Source organism: Erigeron canadensis, chromosome 1, assembly GCF_010389155.1.
Source record: "Erigeron canadensis isolate Cc75 chromosome 1, C_canadensis_v1, whole genome shotgun sequence".
Taxonomy (NCBI): Eukaryota; Viridiplantae; Streptophyta; class Magnoliopsida; order Asterales; family Asteraceae; genus Erigeron; species Erigeron canadensis.
The window spans coordinates 34,115,900-34,133,723 of NC_057761.1; the positions used below are offsets into that span (position 1 = coordinate 34,115,900).

The 17,824-nt window shown below is 33.6% G+C and overlaps 1 protein-coding gene across 1 annotated transcript; it reads right to left on the reverse strand.

Moving 5' to 3' along the window:
• Nucleotides 1-14,884: 14,884 nt before the first annotated feature.
• Nucleotides 14,885-16,096, reverse strand: LOC122590710 (receptor like protein 22-like). Its single transcript, XM_043762893.1, has one exon. The coding sequence runs from the start codon at nucleotides 16,094-16,096 to the stop codon at nucleotides 14,885-14,887; it is 1,212 nt and encodes a 403-aa protein (XP_043618828.1).
• Between the last annotated feature and the right edge of the window lie 1,728 nt (nucleotides 16,097-17,824).

The window sequence follows — 17,824 nt, forward strand, 5'->3', positions numbered from 1 at the left end:
ATAACGTGCGCTCAAAAAATGTCATGTTATTGATTGATTTGTTATATAATTTACATTATAACTTTATTTATGGAAGTTGGAGTTTGTTTTGATTTTGATATATTATTTGCTTCTATTTAATACGTTGAGTGTACAGTAAGACTATACTTGATATATTATGGGTTTGAAATTAATTAATAAATTTAATCTTTGCGAAAGTGGTTTGGACACTTTCCATTCATATAGTTGGTCGTGAGTTCAAAACTCGTAGGCTCCTTTTATACATGTTTTACGTTTGTTATTTTAAAATAAATAGATGTAATGCCACCTAAGATGATGAGATGTCAAGCAAATAATGTCAAGCAAATAAAGATGGAGTCTATAAACATGACACGTAGGAAAAAAATGACATGGCGAGATTATAGATATGCCACATATACATTTGGAGATAAAGAATTATATATATGCCAGGATTTTTTTACCCGCACGATGTGCGGCTGCTTTAAAAAGATGCCCAGTAAAGTGAGATTTGAGTTAAACTTGCTTAAAAAATATTTAATGAAATGCTTAATATGTGAACAAATGAGTAATGAAATGGATCAATAATGATCGTAAAAAAAACATATGGACGAACAATTTATTTAGTTTCACTTAATTAAATTAGCAATAACGTATTCATTATCCAATCATTAAACTAATTGTTATATACACTTGTTTTTATCTAATTATTCGTCTACCATCATAATATTTTTCTCATCATCACAATGAAAAATGTATTGTTAAAAAACAAAAGAAAAAAGAGATTATATTAACCATTATCATAAAATTAAAAATATGATAAAAGAATTAAACCAAAAATAGTACATAATTTCCATGGTGATATGAACGAAAGAATTAACATAACTCTTTCAGAAAGTTATGATAGTATACAAAGCTCTTAACTCATATAAGATGAATATAATTTAGTGGTGATAAAAAAGCTTATAAACTTTAAATATTGACACTAATGATTAATGCGATGAGAGTTCCAACTAACCAACGGCCTGAGCAAACTTTCATATAATCACCATAAAAAAAACGAAAGGAACCTCATATAAATGTTGAATAAAAAAGATAATGAAATATCATTAGATATAGACGTGATTTTTTAAACTAAAGAGAAGATATCATTTTATCTAATGAGAAGATCTTGGATTCTTACAATATATATATTTATTTATTTTAACATATATAGGTTCATTTGTTTTCTAAATATATAGTTTATTTTAAGAAAAATATGGAGTTGACACATAGGATAAAATCTTATGAGACAATTTTTCAAATTAGTTTTAGATTACAAGAGAGCTTTAAAATGTTTGGTTAACTATTGTTTTATAAGAGTTATAGATAGAGATATTAAATTATATAAACATTATTAAATTTAATATTTTGTTATTCACTTAATATGGATTAGACGAGTTTATTTTATGTTAAATAACTACATGTTAAAATATTACATATATAAAGGATTGTAACTATTGTTTATTATTTAAATTATTTCTTTAGATTTTAGTTTTAATATTTTATGAAAGAAATATATGTTGGAAAATTTTTAGGTAATTAAATGGTGAAAATTAAAAAAAAAATTCTCAAGTTGATGGATAAAAAATGTAATATCTAAGTATTTGGTTAGATTTTTAAAACTAAAAAACATAAATTATTAATGGTAAATAAAATAGTGTAAATTCGTAAGTGTGTTCTAATAATCTTTTTATATAGTTAAAATCAATTTCAAAAAATAGCTACTTGTTATTGATCGTTAAGTCATTCAAAGAACTGTATTTTAGTATAGAAAACGATTTTATGAAATACAAATAACACGTTGAAATGCCATTCTAAAAAGAATAGAAAATAACATGTTGAAAATATTCAATTTATTAAATGATGAAAAGAAATAATTAAAATTTCTCAAATTGATGGTTACAAAATGTAATAAATGTAAATCAAGTATTTAAAGAGGTTTAAAAGTGTAATTGTAAAACCCGTGAGTTGACCATGAAAACTTTTGAGTCAAAATAAAAATTTTAAATTTGAAAATGCGACCTCGTATTTATTTATTGGCATCGTATTTCAATTCCGGCCTAGTATTTTATAAACGACCTCGTAATCTAGTCATCGGCATCGTATTTCTTATTTAGCATCTTATTTCAGTCTTGCCTCGTATTTCAGAAATGGCATCACATTTTCGGACTAGTATGGTGACATAGCATGGAACCTTCCCATCTTACCCTAAAAATAAATAGTTTTATTCTCCTCACACTCTTATTTTTCCACCACTTTAGCCTCCTAGTAAAAACACACACACCTTTACTACCCCATTTTCCCTTACTACCCCATCTTTAGTACCTCACCTTTACTACCCCAAAACAACAAGTTTTATGGAAATCAAACCTTATTTTGTTTAGATTTAGCTTCAATAACAGTGTTTTTACGTCCTAAACATCATCACAAACATCTATTTTACAGATTTAAGGTATAAAATCAAAACCCCTTTTTATGCTCTTCTTTTGGTATTTTTCGGTTTTTCTTTTAATACACACACTACACCCACCAAGTATTGAATTTTTTACGTCCAAAACGTTTGGAATCATATACTACATCTTTTGTCAAAGTTTCGTGTGATTTTGTTAACAAAATCTTGAGATATAAGAATTTTTGTACACTTTTTATAAACTTTGTTCAAAGGGATAAGTGCCCCAAAATGTAACTAAGTATGACCAAATGTCTATTGTAGGAACCAACTATCAGTTTTGGATATTGTATGGAAGTAACTTGGTAAAAGAGTCTAAAACATTAAAAAGTGTCTTGTTCCATCATTAGCTGGTAAATACTCTATTTTCTTTTAATTATTTCCGACGTGGAATATGTGAGCTGGCAAATAACAACAAAAACTAACTTACATATAAAAACAAACGTTGGATCAGTTTCTCATTTTACACACTTTTACACACACACGCACACACACACACACACACACACTATTACACACACACGACAATTCCAAACCAAATCCACACATACAACATATATACGAAATCCAAAATTCGTCTTCGATCGATGTCTATTTAACTCTTCCACAACTATATCAAGGTATGTCCTTCATTTATCTACAAGTAATTCATATTTTATAGCAGATATAGAAAGGGGGAAAACTAAAAGCCCTAATTTTTCATTTTTTCAATTTTTTAAATTTTATTGCAATTGCTTTCTATGTCAGAATATGCAAGATTCAATTCCTCATATATTCTTTGACCGCAAATACTAAGTATCTTTGGGAAGGCTGTTAAAAGTAAGTGTCATCTCTTGAATACTCCTAACAGTTAATAAAATGTGATAGCTTGGTTCATTGTACAGGAATGCAAGATGAATAAAGGGATATTATACATAAGATAAGTATTGTTGTATTGCTGCTTGTGTATATTTGCTATGAGAGAGGCGGAATAGAAGGCAATTCAAAATTGTTGAGTTGTGTAAAGGAAAGCAAGTAGACCCGATTCTTACAGTTATCAGATACAGGAGTACGAGATTACAGGTTCAGTCGCCACCAGCTTACATATTCCACGTTGGAAATAATTAAAAAGAAAATAGAGTATTTACCGGCTAATAATGGAACAAGTCACTTTTTAATGTTTTAGACTCTTTTACCAAGTTACTTCCATACAATATCCAAAACTGATAGTTGGTTTCTACAATAGACATTTGGCCATACTTAGTTACATTTCCATGCACTTAAGTATTTACCGGTTAATGATGGAATAGGTCATTTTTTAATGTTTTAGACTCTTTTACCAAGTTACTTCCATACAATATCCAAAATTGATAGTTGGTTCCTACAATAGACATTTAACCATACTTAGTTACATTTCCAAGCACTTATCCCTTGTTCAAATGGGTTTGGGGTTTAAGTCCATTTTTCGAGTTTCCGAATTTAGGATTGTTTTCCCATCATATTAGGGAGTCTAAAAGTACAATCTGATGTTAAAAACACCTTTCAGATCGAAATAAACGATTAAGGTTTTCTAGAATGAATTTTGAGGAAGAACAACCCAGTTTGCGACCCCGTCGATTTGCGACCTAGCATTTTCAATTACGACCTCGCATTTCCAATTTAGCCTCGCATTTCCATTTACGACCTCGCATTTCCAATTTAGCCTCGCATTTCCAATTATGACCTCGCATTTCCAATTCAGCCTCGCAAATCTAGCCTCTCAATTTCAATTTTGTCTTTTAGTGAAATACTACCCCAGATTACTAGCCTCTTATTTTAGCTTCTCAATTTAGCCTCTTATTTTAGCCTCTCAATTTCAATTTTGTCCTGTAGTGAAATAAGGCCCCAAATCTCAAATAAGACCCCGAATTTAATTTAAGACCTCAACTTTCAATTGAGACCTCAAATTTTGATTACTACCTCGGTTTAGTCAACTTTGGTCGATTTGGTCAACCTTGGTCAACTTTTGTCGATTTGGTCAACTTAGTCAAACTCGTAACCTGGTCAACTTTCGTCAAACTTGTAAAATTGGGTCAAAGTCAAACTAGTACGCTTTTGGACAACTTAGACTTGGTGGCACGTTATGAGCATACTTTCCTATAATGAATACATACTTAATTTTGATAACTTGAAACATATTGATTGCTTGCTGATTACTTGCTTTTTGGTATCTTGCTTAGCTTAAACTCATTGCTAGCTATCAGGTGAGTTTTTTGTAGCCCCTTTTACTTATGTTTTGGGGTGAAAGGAATACAAAATGTGTTTTCATATATGTCGTAAATACTTTCATTGGTTATTCTATGGCTTTAAGACTACTTTATGATATTGATATGCATACTAGCCAGGTCATGTTTATGACTGTAAGTGCACGATTGATACATACAAGCCATGTCATGTTTATGACTGTAAGTGCACGATTGATACATACTAGTCATGTCATGTTTATGACTGTAAGTGCACGATTGATACATTCTAGCCGGGTACCGTAAGTGCACGCTTATACACATACTCATACTTATGTATCGTAAGTAAGTCTATAGCCACACCATACTACATTATTCATGTATTCACATTTAACGGCATAAAACTTACTCATTCAAACGATGGACGTTTTCAAGCGATTATTCAAGTAATGATTTATCATCCAAATGAGGTTTCAAGTAAACAATCATGATTTCAAACCTACGGACTCACCAACCTTTGTGTTGACTCTTTTAAGTATTCCTTTCAGGTAATCAAGCAAATCGTGGCTAGGAATGGTAGCATGGGACTCGTAGCAGACTTCAGGCTTAGGATTTAGAGTTTTGCATGTTATTCTATTTGCTAGTTGGCATTATGCCTAATCTTTTCCCCTGCGTGGGAACTTATCTTATGTCTTATTTGAATGTTATGGAACCTATGTTTGTAACTTATGTTTGTCGTATTTGAACTATGTATTCCACTATTTATGCTTTGTCTATGCACTCATTTAGTTTTTCCTATGTAACATCCATGTGTGCGTGTACTTTATCTTGCACCCCGAATTTTCCCCCTTAGTCAGGGTGTGACAGTAATTATCGATATAAAACAAAAAAAGTGTAAATTGGTGAAACCTTTTATCTATAATACTAATACAAATACTAATATAATTACTAGAATTTTTAGTTAATGGGATTTGACCTTTGCTTGAGCAACAACGAACATCTGAAACAATTGTATAGACGGTTATCTACGACAAAAGACTCAAACATTGAAATCAATAGAAACGATGGAAATAAGTATTGCGATCACAAGTATTCCCCATTCCCACTGTTTGACATGAAAAACAAATCAAGAGGCTTAGATCAAAATACAAGTTGATGTCCCTTTTTGTATCTAATCCAAGCTAAAAGTTATAAAACATTTAGACGATTATCTTTTAATGCAACTACAAGTTATTAATTTTACAAATCATATCTAACTAATCAATTCTGAAGGTAACATATCGCTTTACGGTCATAAACACCGTGGTGAATAATCACCAACATATACAAGTTCATCCAATCGGTCAATCGCAATGCACCCATATATATCATGTTATCCTAATTTATTGACTAGTTAAAGTTTGACCCCAAAAAGTCAAAATTTCACAAATAAATGTTTATCAATCAATCAACCATAAACAATCAAGGAAAAATGTTAAATTGTCTAAGCAAATATATAAGAATCACTACTTTATATCAATATCAATAACATAACAAGTACCCACGTAGACATATGCAAATCATGTTTTTATTTTGGGAAAAATCCATAAAAAGGTAACCTATTTACAAAAATTTCCTATTAAAGGTAACCTATTTTGCTTTTGTCTATTTAAATGATTCTATTTCCAATAACTTCCTAATAAAAGGTATATCGTTAGTTTTTCACAGATGACATCCGTTAAGTGTCATGTCATCAATGCCACGTCATCCAGTTTTGCTGACGTGGTAGTTGACTTTGACCGACTGAAATAGATAGAAAGAAAAATTACATCAAACAGAAAGTAGAAGAGGCCAAAAAATAGATATAATTCATTACCTTTTCATTCTCTTTCAAAGCTTAAGGACTGACATCAGGTTTCTTACCAGATTTAGTCCTCTTTTTCAAAAACTCATTTCCCCATTTCAACCTATCTAACAGTCACTTCCGCCGTACCACCACTTTCCTCCACCCCAACTGCTGCCGCCACCACCACCGGCAACACATCCTTCACTAAAAACACATTGTATTCATCCAAAAACCCATCAAAAAACTCCATATCAAAATCATGACGTGGAACAGTCAACCCATAGTTCAACAAGTTATCGGGTTCAAGATCCGATTTTGACTCCGACCCAGTACGTAGCGTGAAAAAATAATGAGACCCATCTAGTTTAACAACTTCTTCGTCTTTAGTTAATGGGAATTGAATTTGGTTTCCGATACGTGCAATTAATAATGGCGACGATGGCGGGTCCTTGCCGGAAGCAAGTTCGACGCTTTGGTGTTTATCTATCAGATGGATGATGCAATTTGGGATATTTATTATGATTTCTTCTGATGATTTGAAAGAGTGATCAGTATGATCATCATTGGTGTCATTAATGATGAGATTTTGAATGTCACTATTAGCATGATCTAAAGAAGGGTATAGAGATGGAGCTGAAGGCGTGTACGATGATGAATATGGATTTGGTATTTGATTGATGGATTTGTGGGTATAAATATTGATTGCTTCTGAAATTGGGTCTTTGAAAAGATTGATTTGTGGATTTGGGTTTGATTGTCGTGGCAGTTTTGCTGAGATATATATATATATAAGTCGGTTAAATCAACTGCCACGTCAGCAAAATTGATGACATGACATCGGTGACGTGGTACTTAACGAGCGTCGTCTGTTAAAAACTAACGAGATACCCTTTATTAGGAGAGTCCTTTAAATAGACAAAAATAAAATAGATTATCTTTAATAGAAAATTGGTGTAAATAGGTTATCTTTTTATGGATTTTTTCCTTTTATTTTTAATGAAATAAATGTAGAGATTACAACCCACAAATAGAAAACGATGGATGGATGATGATGATGGAACTATCTTCAATCTTCAACCCCAACAAAAAAAAAACCTCAAATCTTTCAATCAAAGTGTCACCATTTAATTTTAGGATAAGGAAATTGTGGGTTTATATTTAAGATAGAGATGGTGGTGGTGGAGATGAATGACGGTGAAAGAGTTTTTTATAAGTGGGTGTTGATAAGTGGTGATCAAGTACCCTCGTAGACATATGCAAATCATGTTTTATTTTTAATGAAATAAATGTAGAGATTACAACCCAAAATAGAAAATGATGGAAGGATGATGATGATGGAACTATCTTCAATCTTCAACCCCAACAAAAAAAAACCCTCAAATCTTTCAATCAAAGAGTCACCATTTCATTTGAGGATAAGGAAATTGTGGGTTTAAATTTAAGATAGAGATGGTGGTGGTAGAGATGAATGACGGTGAAAGGGTTTTTTATAAGTGGGTGTTGATAAGTGATGATCTAAAAGAAAATAAAAATGTAGGAAGAATGTGTTGTTTTTTCAAGCTGCCGCTGCTCGTTTCTGTCGAAAATTCCTCAAATTGATCGCCAGCCACAAATAATAGTATCCAACGTTTGGTAGGGAGAAATTCAGAGAAATGAAATAGGGTAGAGAAATAAAATAGAGAGAAATGAAATTGGTTGAGAAATCCAGTAAATTCCTTTGTTTGATAAAAGCAAAGAAATTGATTAGGGAAATAAACAAAAATTATTTTTGAAAGGACCCGACTCGATAAACCGAAAATGTAAGATTTTTTTTTATTATAACCCACTATGCCGCAGTGGGTCGAGAACTCCCCACTGCGCCGCAGTGGAAATCCTCGGAACAAAAGAGAAGAAGTCGCACTGCGCCGCAGTGGGTTTGACACTCTCCCACTGCGCCGCAGTGGGAGGAACTGAAAAAAAGGACGAGGAATCCCACTGCGCCGCAGTAGGTGAAACCACCCCCACTGCGCCGCAGTGGGCTACCTGATCAGCAACCCTAATCCATTTTTGACACTTGAACCATCTTGCAATCCTTACCATGACTCAATGAACTTCAAAGCTACATTCTGAAAGTTTCTACAACATTATAAACACAATTTGACCATCACACAACAATAGTTAGTTTCAAAACCCATGAGCACCACCAAACGGGTCATTTACCCAAATTGACACAATTTTCGTCCAAATTTCAACTTCACAACTTTATAACAGTTTTGCACCTTCTCATTTGCATTATTCAACAAGAAATAGGACCATTACACCAGGATGTACCAAGAGCCAAAGGAGAGGGACAACTAGGTATCTACACCAAAAGATCGTCATCCATCCAAGGATGACCTAAATACCTTCACGAACTTCCAAAATTTACTTCAAGCTCTAATTCAGTTTTCTTCAATTCAACAACACTAGTTCCTTCTTCCGGAACTACCTATAAAAGTGTAAACAACTAAAATATAAGCAAAGGCTTAGTGAATATGCTTGCATACATTTACGAATACGAAAGAAGGCAGGTGCAAAGACTTTCACTTGTAACCTATGACACCGTCGTGTCACATTTACATGCTCACTTTGCACACTATCAATTACATATATGGATCCATATAAGCTAAACACATAATCATGATCATCTATCGGGGTTCTTAGGCCACCGGAGGTTCTTAGGCCTCATTCGATCAACTATCGGGGTTCTTAGGCCCCGGAGATTCTTAGGCCTCATAAACAATGCCCCACATGGGCTAAACGCCAAATCAATCACCATGCTTGGAACATTCACATCTCATGGTAATTGACCCAACGTATACACAAAGGTATGCAAGTATACTCACCTCCTCCGCAACAAAGACAACAAAGCTAAACAATAATGCTCAACAAGCTCAACCTATGATCATATCATAAAATGCATAAGCTTTCACTCACAATTTGACTAGCTTACTCTAGTCATACACAAATACTAGCCTTTTCCAAACCCAAAACCCAACCCATTTGTCATTGAGTTACTTTTATTCATACAATACCTAGGTAGCTCATTCTACCATTTTCATCATTATTTCAATAACTAGAAAAACTCATCTTTTCTCATAAACCCAAATTATCACAAGAACTTATCAACTTCATAATCAAACACATTATATAACTCAATGACAACTAGGTTAACTAAGGAATTGGGAAAAAATTAACCACAATCCAATTTCTAGCAAAACCCCAAATTTGGGTTCCTTCATGAACCTTAATTTCAAAAGAAAAAATAAAGCTAAATTGGGGAAATTCCTTACCTCAACAAAGAAGACAATTACTTAGGGTTTTCAATACACAATTTCTTCCCCTTTTTCCTCTTAAATTTTCGGCCACCTCCACCACAATTCCACAAACCCTAACTTTTTAATCTTATTTGATAAGAGTTGTTAATGATGATTATTATTTTGATTTCTACCTTGGGCTTGGAAGATTGAACTTTGATTTAGGGAAAGCAAGAAGAATGCATGAAGTGAAGAAGAAGAAGAAGAAGAATGAGTGAAGTGGGAGGTGACTCAAAAGAAAAAGAGGGCTGGCACTCTTTGGAGATGCCACGTCCCATATGATTTTCTTGGTATTAAAATACCCGCTATCCGCTAAAGTTCCAACTAAATTAACCCCATATCCAAAAATAAAATACTAGGAAATTAATTTAATGTTAAAACTATAAAAAAAGGGTTAATTTCTTTTACCTTAAAAATCTTGGGATGTTACAACTCTCCCCCGCTTGGAACGGATCACGGCCATATGTAAAGACGGGTAGTAAACTAGGACGTCATGCTCGGATTTCCATGTACAATCGGACATCTTACCATGCTTCCACAAAATCTTATAGGTTCTCACCGTCTTATTTTGTACTCTTCTAAGTTCTTCTTCTACAATGGCAATAGGCTCCTCAATGTAATTCAACTTGTTATCGACCTCGATTTCATTTAAAGGCACATAAGTAGATTCGTCGGCGAGACACTTCCTAAGATGAGACACATGAAACGTAGGATGAATTCCCGATAACTCTTCCGGTAACTCCAAAAGGTATGCAACCTTGCCAACTTTAGCCAAAATTTTGAACGCACCAATAAAACGAGGACTTAACTTTCCACGCTTTTGAAACCGTAAAACACCTTTCCATGGGGAAACTTTCAACAAAACACGATCGCCAATATTGAATTCAATTGGCCTTCTTCGTTTATCCGCATAAGACTTTTTTCGGTCTTGAGCCACTCTCAATCTTTCCTTGATCACATCTATCTTCTCGATGGTTTTTAAGACCACTTCCGTACCACCTATTTCCCTTTGACCCACTTCTCCCCAACAAATTGGAGATCGACACTTTCTTCCATACAACATTTCATATGGTGGCATTTGAATACTAGAATGGTAGCTATTGTTGTATGAGAATTCTACCAAAGGCAAGTGAAGATCCCAAGTGCCTCCAAAATCGATTATACATGCCCGAAGCATGTCCTCCAGTGTTTGGATGGTTCTCTCACTTTGACCATCCGTTTGTGGGTGATAAGCGGTGCTAAGCTTGAGCTTGGTACCCATGTCTTCATGAAATTTTCGCCAAAAGTGAGAAGTGAAACGAGTGTCTCTATCCGAAACAATGGTGATAGGAACTCCATGTCTAGCTACAACCTATTTCACCTAGATCTTCGCCAACACTTCGGATGATGATGTCTCACGGATAGGAAGAAACAAGGCACTCTTGGTCAATCTATCTATTATTACCCAAATCGTATCGAATTGATTTCTAGGCGTCTTAGGCAATTTAGTGACGAAATCCATGGTGATTTCCTCCCATTTCCATTTGGGGATTTCCAACGGTTGCATCATACCATAAGGCTTTTGATGCTCCGCTTTCACTTGTGCACAAATTAAGCATTTTTCAACAAACTTCACCACATCTCTTTTCATACCGGGCCACCAATATTCCACCTTCAAATCATGATACATCTTTGTAGCACCGGGGTGGATGGAGTACTTGGATTTGTGAGCCTCATCGAGTAGCATTTGCTTCAACTCACAAGAGAACGGGATCTAAATCCTCCCAAAACGTAAGGTAAGGCCACGAGAATCCTTAGTAAAATATTGAATTTGACCTTGAATTCTTTCTCTCTTGGGATCTCGTTGCAAGGCCTTTTCTTGAGCTTCTTTAACTTGATCAAAGAAATCGTTGGTGATCAAGACCCATAGGGGAGAAACAACTAAAACATGGTGAGAACTCTTCCTACTCAAGGCGTCCGCCACAACATTAGCCTTTCCGGGATGGTACAAGATCTCACAATCATAATCTTTCAAAAGATCTAACCATCTTCTTTGGTGATGATTGAGATCTCGTTGATTAAAGAAATATTTGAGGCTTTTATGATCGGAATATATGGTGAATTTGACTCCATAGAGATAATGGCGCCAAATTTTCAAAGCAAAAACCACCGCTGCTAACTCCAAATCATGGGTAGGGTACCGTTTCTCATGCTCTTTCAATTGCCTCGAAGCATAGGCAATGACTTTACCCCGTTGCATAAGAACACAACCAAGGCCTATCCAAATCATGGGTAGGGTACCGTTTCTCATGCTCTTTTAATCTTGTTTGATAAGAGTTGTTAATGATGATTATTATTTTGATTTCTACCTTGGGCTTGGAAGATTGAACTTTGATTTAGGGAAAGCAAAAAGAATGCATGAAGTGAAGAAGAAGAATGAGTGAAGTGGGAGATGACTCAAAAGAAAATGAGGGTTGACACTCTTTGGAGATACCACGTCCCATATGATTTTCTTGGTATTAAAATACCCATTATCCGATAAAGTTCCAACTAAATTAACCCCATATCCAAAAATAAAATACTAAGAAATTAATTTAATGTTAAAACTATAAAAAAAAAGGTTAATTTCTTTTACCTTAAAAATCTCAATATTGGGATGTTACAGTTTTTCTACAAAAATGAAATTAATAATAATTATAACAAACCTAAAAAAGCTCTATATAATTTTTTTTTTATTATTCATAGTATCATGAAAATGATAATGAGGTCAACATTATAAGAAGGGAAGTGATATTAGTACCACTTATTTTGATAGATTTACCATAACTGTATAATACTGGTTTGTACAATCAGTTGTAAAACTTGTACGTTGTGCTACATCCATCAAAAGTCGTGTTACGAATATCATTTCCCTTGTAAGAAATAATACAACATCAGTTTCATTGAAGTCAATTGCGGCTGTTTGCAAACGGCTTCTTTGAGAAGCAAACAAGTTTATTGGAGGATGATTCTTTCTTCTCTTCAACAGATTCATCTTCTAAATTCAGATCTTTTTTTTTTTTCAATATCTGCATAGTTATCTTCTAGATCTAACTCGAGAAGCTTTTCGTTTTATTTCTTTTTCTTCGGGTTCTTCTTCTTCAGTATTTTCTTAGATCTCTTGTTGTTGAGATTGGAATCAGATGGAACGACGTTGTTTACTGTAGGGGTTGGTTCTTGTTTTTGTGATTAATTGGATGTTTGTTACGGGTGGTTGTTCTTCATGGACGGCGGAAGACAACGGGTTTGTCGGGGAAGTAGAAGAAGAGACGACCGGAAAAATAAAAGCAAAGAGAGCAGATGATGGGGATGATTTTTTTTTTTTTTAAACATTAGATGATGGGAATGATGGGGTTGGGGTTGATCTTCAACATACACCACCTTTTTTAATCTCTTGAAAAAGTAAACATAGAAAATCTACGCAGAAATTGATTTCTTCATCATATGAGAGGAAATGGGGGAAATGAACTCAGAGAATTTGCTTTTCTCCATGTCTTATTTTCTTGGATCAACCAAACAAAGAAAATAAAATCATTTCCATTTCTCTCTTTTCATTTCCTTTTACCAAACACACCCTAAAACCCACGACCCCAAATGAGAGTAAACAGATTCCACTCTCAAAAAGAAAAGTGATAATGTTTCATCCTCTTTGCCGTGTTCTATTCTCCTCCACACAATGTCACAACTCACAAGAGAAAATATTTTACAATTAGGAGTGGCTGTGTGGCTGCTCGCCATTGGCTGGTCAACATAAAAATAAAACTTGAAAATGGAAGAGTGGTGAGCTTTGCGTGTCCCACACAACACACGTGAGCTGCTTGTGATTTTAGTTCACAAAAAATGAAATTGCTATGAAGTGGGCAGCTCAAATTCGGTCCAATATAGAAATGTATGGTATGGGTTTTTGTTGGGCTTGTCTCCTGCTTGCTCGTATTGGTCCCAGCAGATGCCAAAAGATATAGCAACATTCTAGCTTACTTTTAAAACATCATTTTGCATAATCTCGGCCAGGTATCATGACATAACTCGTCTCGAAACGACTCATTGACTCAAGTATCAACACTTCATTTGATCACCATTCTACATCGTCTTTTGTCCATCTTAGCGTTTATTAGTTTCACAAACATCCAAATCACCAAATGGACCTACTAAATGCTTATACAAAGTGAAATCCCTTTCGTTTGTTCATAACAGTTTTGGTTCAAATTCTCTCAAAACACACACATACTGAATGTTCCCAATCTCTGAATTGTATCCAGTCGACTAATTTGGGTGAACCATCAAATTGATTTGATTTAAAAGTGATTACATGTCTTTCAGAGAGTCTGGTACGTTATTTGGGTGAACCATCAAATTCAAGGATGTTGAGTGCATTGCGACTAAAGCTATTAAATGACACCAATGGATACGTTGCATACCCATGGCAAAAGAGAAAGTTGGACCTGTTTTTTATAACTTAAGATAGTTTTACTGAACAAAAGATTGGTTGTCTTTGTTTAACTTAATTTGTCACGTTATCAATTTTTATTGCGTTTACATTAACAAATGGTACGTATATGAGCGTCACTAGTGTGCAAGTGTTTTTTACTGATGTATATTCTGGTCAATTTATACCTTTTATTGAAAACTTCCATATTGTTCTGCCTAACAACTAAAGGTATTTAAAAAGTTTGAGGTATGAGCTTTCATATCCAGCGTATCAGCTAGTTTTGCAACACCTTGCTTAAAGAAGGGGTCCTACAAATATTGTTCACTGTCAACAACCAATCTAGCTAATTAAATATCAACAACCAATCTAATTAAATATCAACAACCAAATCACAATACTTTTTAAAGCATGCTTGCAAACATATTCGTAAACTGCTAACGTAAATCGATACAAATTATAAATATTAATATCTTTGATTTCAAGAATATATATCATGCCTTGTAACAGACAACAAAAATGAATATCAAGACCTCACTAGAAAAACTTTCTCAATATTCGTGCTAGAGTCACTATAATTGATACTATCAGTCATGTGTATACGTTTTCTATAATCTCAAAGTAACCTACCTTCCATTCTTTGATGAAGTACAAGCTACCAATTAGTCCTATAAATCCTACAACAAAACCAAGACCAATGCCAACATACAACCACCAATCTTCTAAATCATCTTTACCTTCTTTTCCATCAATATGAGTGTCTGATAAGTTCTTTCTATTACAACTCCTCAATAGTGTGAACCCACATAACTCGTTGTTCCCTTCGTAAATATTAGATGGATCGCCTAAAGTTTGGAGCTGATTTCCAAATGGTATTTGACCAGATAAGTTGTTGAATGACAGGTTCAAGTAGCTTAGAAAGTTCAAGGTAGCCAAGCTTGGAGGAATTTCACCAGACAACATGTTCATCGAAAAATCTAAAGATTCAATTTGCTTTAGATTTCCAATCCCTACCGGAATCTGTCCGCTTAACAAGTTTCTCGAAATATTCATATTTTTCAATGCCTTAAGGTTCATTGAAACATCAGGAATTTCACCTGTAATTTTGTTACTTGAGAGGTCTAAAGATGTAAGAAACCAAAGTGTTCTGGTGTACTTCAATTTAATACCCTTTATGTAAGTCTCAATATTTTCTTCATAAATGTTATTGTATACAAAGTAACCACTAGTCATGATCATACCAGTTAAATAATAAAAGCAACGAGGGATTATTCCAGTTATTCTATTGTTTGCCAAGTTTAAATACCGAAGAACGTTGTTTTGACAGAGTTCCAGTGGAATCTTACCCATGAACATATTTGACTGGAGATTCAAGAATTTAATCTTCGGTAACTTTTTTCCAATCCAAGAAGGTATTAAACCCGTTAACAAATTGTTCCATATATCAAAGGTGACTAAGCTAGACAAGTTTTGTAAAGCCACCGGAAGATTGCCCCCAAATTTGTTGTTGCGCAAGTGCAATGACTGGATATATGATAGAGAACCTAATGAATTCGGAATAGCACCTGTTATAGTGTTATTTGTAAGATCCATAACCCGTAATTGAATCAAATTCCCTAAACACATAGGAAGAACTCCAAAGAAGTTATTATCTGGTAAATCCAGTAGTTTTATACTAAGCAGCTCGTATAAGTGTGTTGGAACACTTCCAGTGAAGCGATTTTTCCCAAGATTAACAAAATCCAGACTTGGGTTAGATTGGGAGATTGTTAGTCTAGTTAAAATTTGGGATAATGACCTCATAATGTAATGAACTACTTAGATGTTTATTGTATGTAATGAACTTTCAAATCTAGGTTATTGGATGTATCCGACCAATCAAAAAATTACAAGTGGCAGCTTAATTATATGGTTACCACATATACCCGGGTACATCCAATAATCAGGATTTGAAAGTTGATTACATACAATAAACATCTAAATAGTTCATTACACAACATAAACATTCGTGCATAGTTGATTACATTCCTATGCACTTATCCAGTAAATTTTATAAGATAAGCTAAGTTGGACCAATCATTGGTCAAGTTAAAATTTTTGATAACAGTAACTGATTAATTGCGGTATCATCTAAATTTCACAAAAAATAAATAAAGTGTAATCAGTTTTTCTATTTTAACTAAAAATTAGTGTTTGGGTCAAGTCTTACAGAGTTCAACTTGAATTACATACCCTCTGATAAGTATGCCATAGCTTTTCTTCTTAGCTATTTTTAAACTAAAATTTATAATATAATTTTCCCCGCAACAATTCAACAAACATAGTAGAGATCATTGATTGTATTTGATTATAACCTAACAATTTAATACGTTATTTAATGATTTTTTAATTGTATCATACCACAAAATTTTCTTTTATGACAAAATTTATTTATATATATAATCAACTCACCAATGTTTATGTTATGTTATGAACTATTTTGGTGTTCATCATATGTAATGAAGTACTTTTAAATACCAATGTACCCGAGCAATCAAAAACTAACATATTGATAACGTGACATTGAACGTGACAGCTTATATGGTTGTCACATATATCCGAGTACATCTTATAACCGGGATTTGAAAGTTCTTTACATATAATGAAGACCCATGTAGTTCATTACACAACACAAAACCAACATAAGTTATATATGGGATTAGATTAGTATGATTGAATGTTCATAGTATTTATGAAACTTAAACTATGTTCGTTGTATATAAGTAACTTGTTATTTTGTCTAATTCTTTTATTAAATCTATTGAAAGGGGTTGTTATGACATACAATGAACATTTATGCATACTTTGTTACACATAATGCACACTCGTGCATAGTTTCTTACATTTTGAGTTTTAATTTCAAGGGACCTCATTAATAAAAGGGATTTTTATTGTTATAGTGTATGTCAAACTTTAATCTTGTGCATTGTATGTAATGAACTTTCAAATCTTGTGCATTGTATGTATCCGACCAATCAAAAACTTACAAGTAACAGCTTATATGCTTGTCACATATACTAGGAATGCTCCCACTCAATTGATTACTATTAAGATAGAGTCTTACTAGCTTCGTGAGTAATCCAACGCTTTTGAGGTATGTTCCCGCTCATGGGCGGTCTAGAGGGTGGCCAAAGTGGGCGACGGGCCGAGGCCCAATTTTTTAGGGGTCCCGATTTTTTTTAGTTTTATTGTTATATATACGTGTGTAATTATTTATGTATATTGTAAACTCTAACAGTTATCTAAAAACTAAAACATATAATTTAACCCATAAAAAGCGCATGTATATACCTTTTATTGGATTAAAAAAGAATTATCATTGCTTATCGGAAATTCAGAACGGATCAAGCAGTGCCTTTTCAATCTTTCATTGTTCCACTTTTCATATATTTGACATGACAAGTATTTACTTTTTTTTTTTATTATTTATTGTAATATGTATTCATATAAATAATATATTATTATTAAATGAGTCATTTCTTTAGGTCTTTC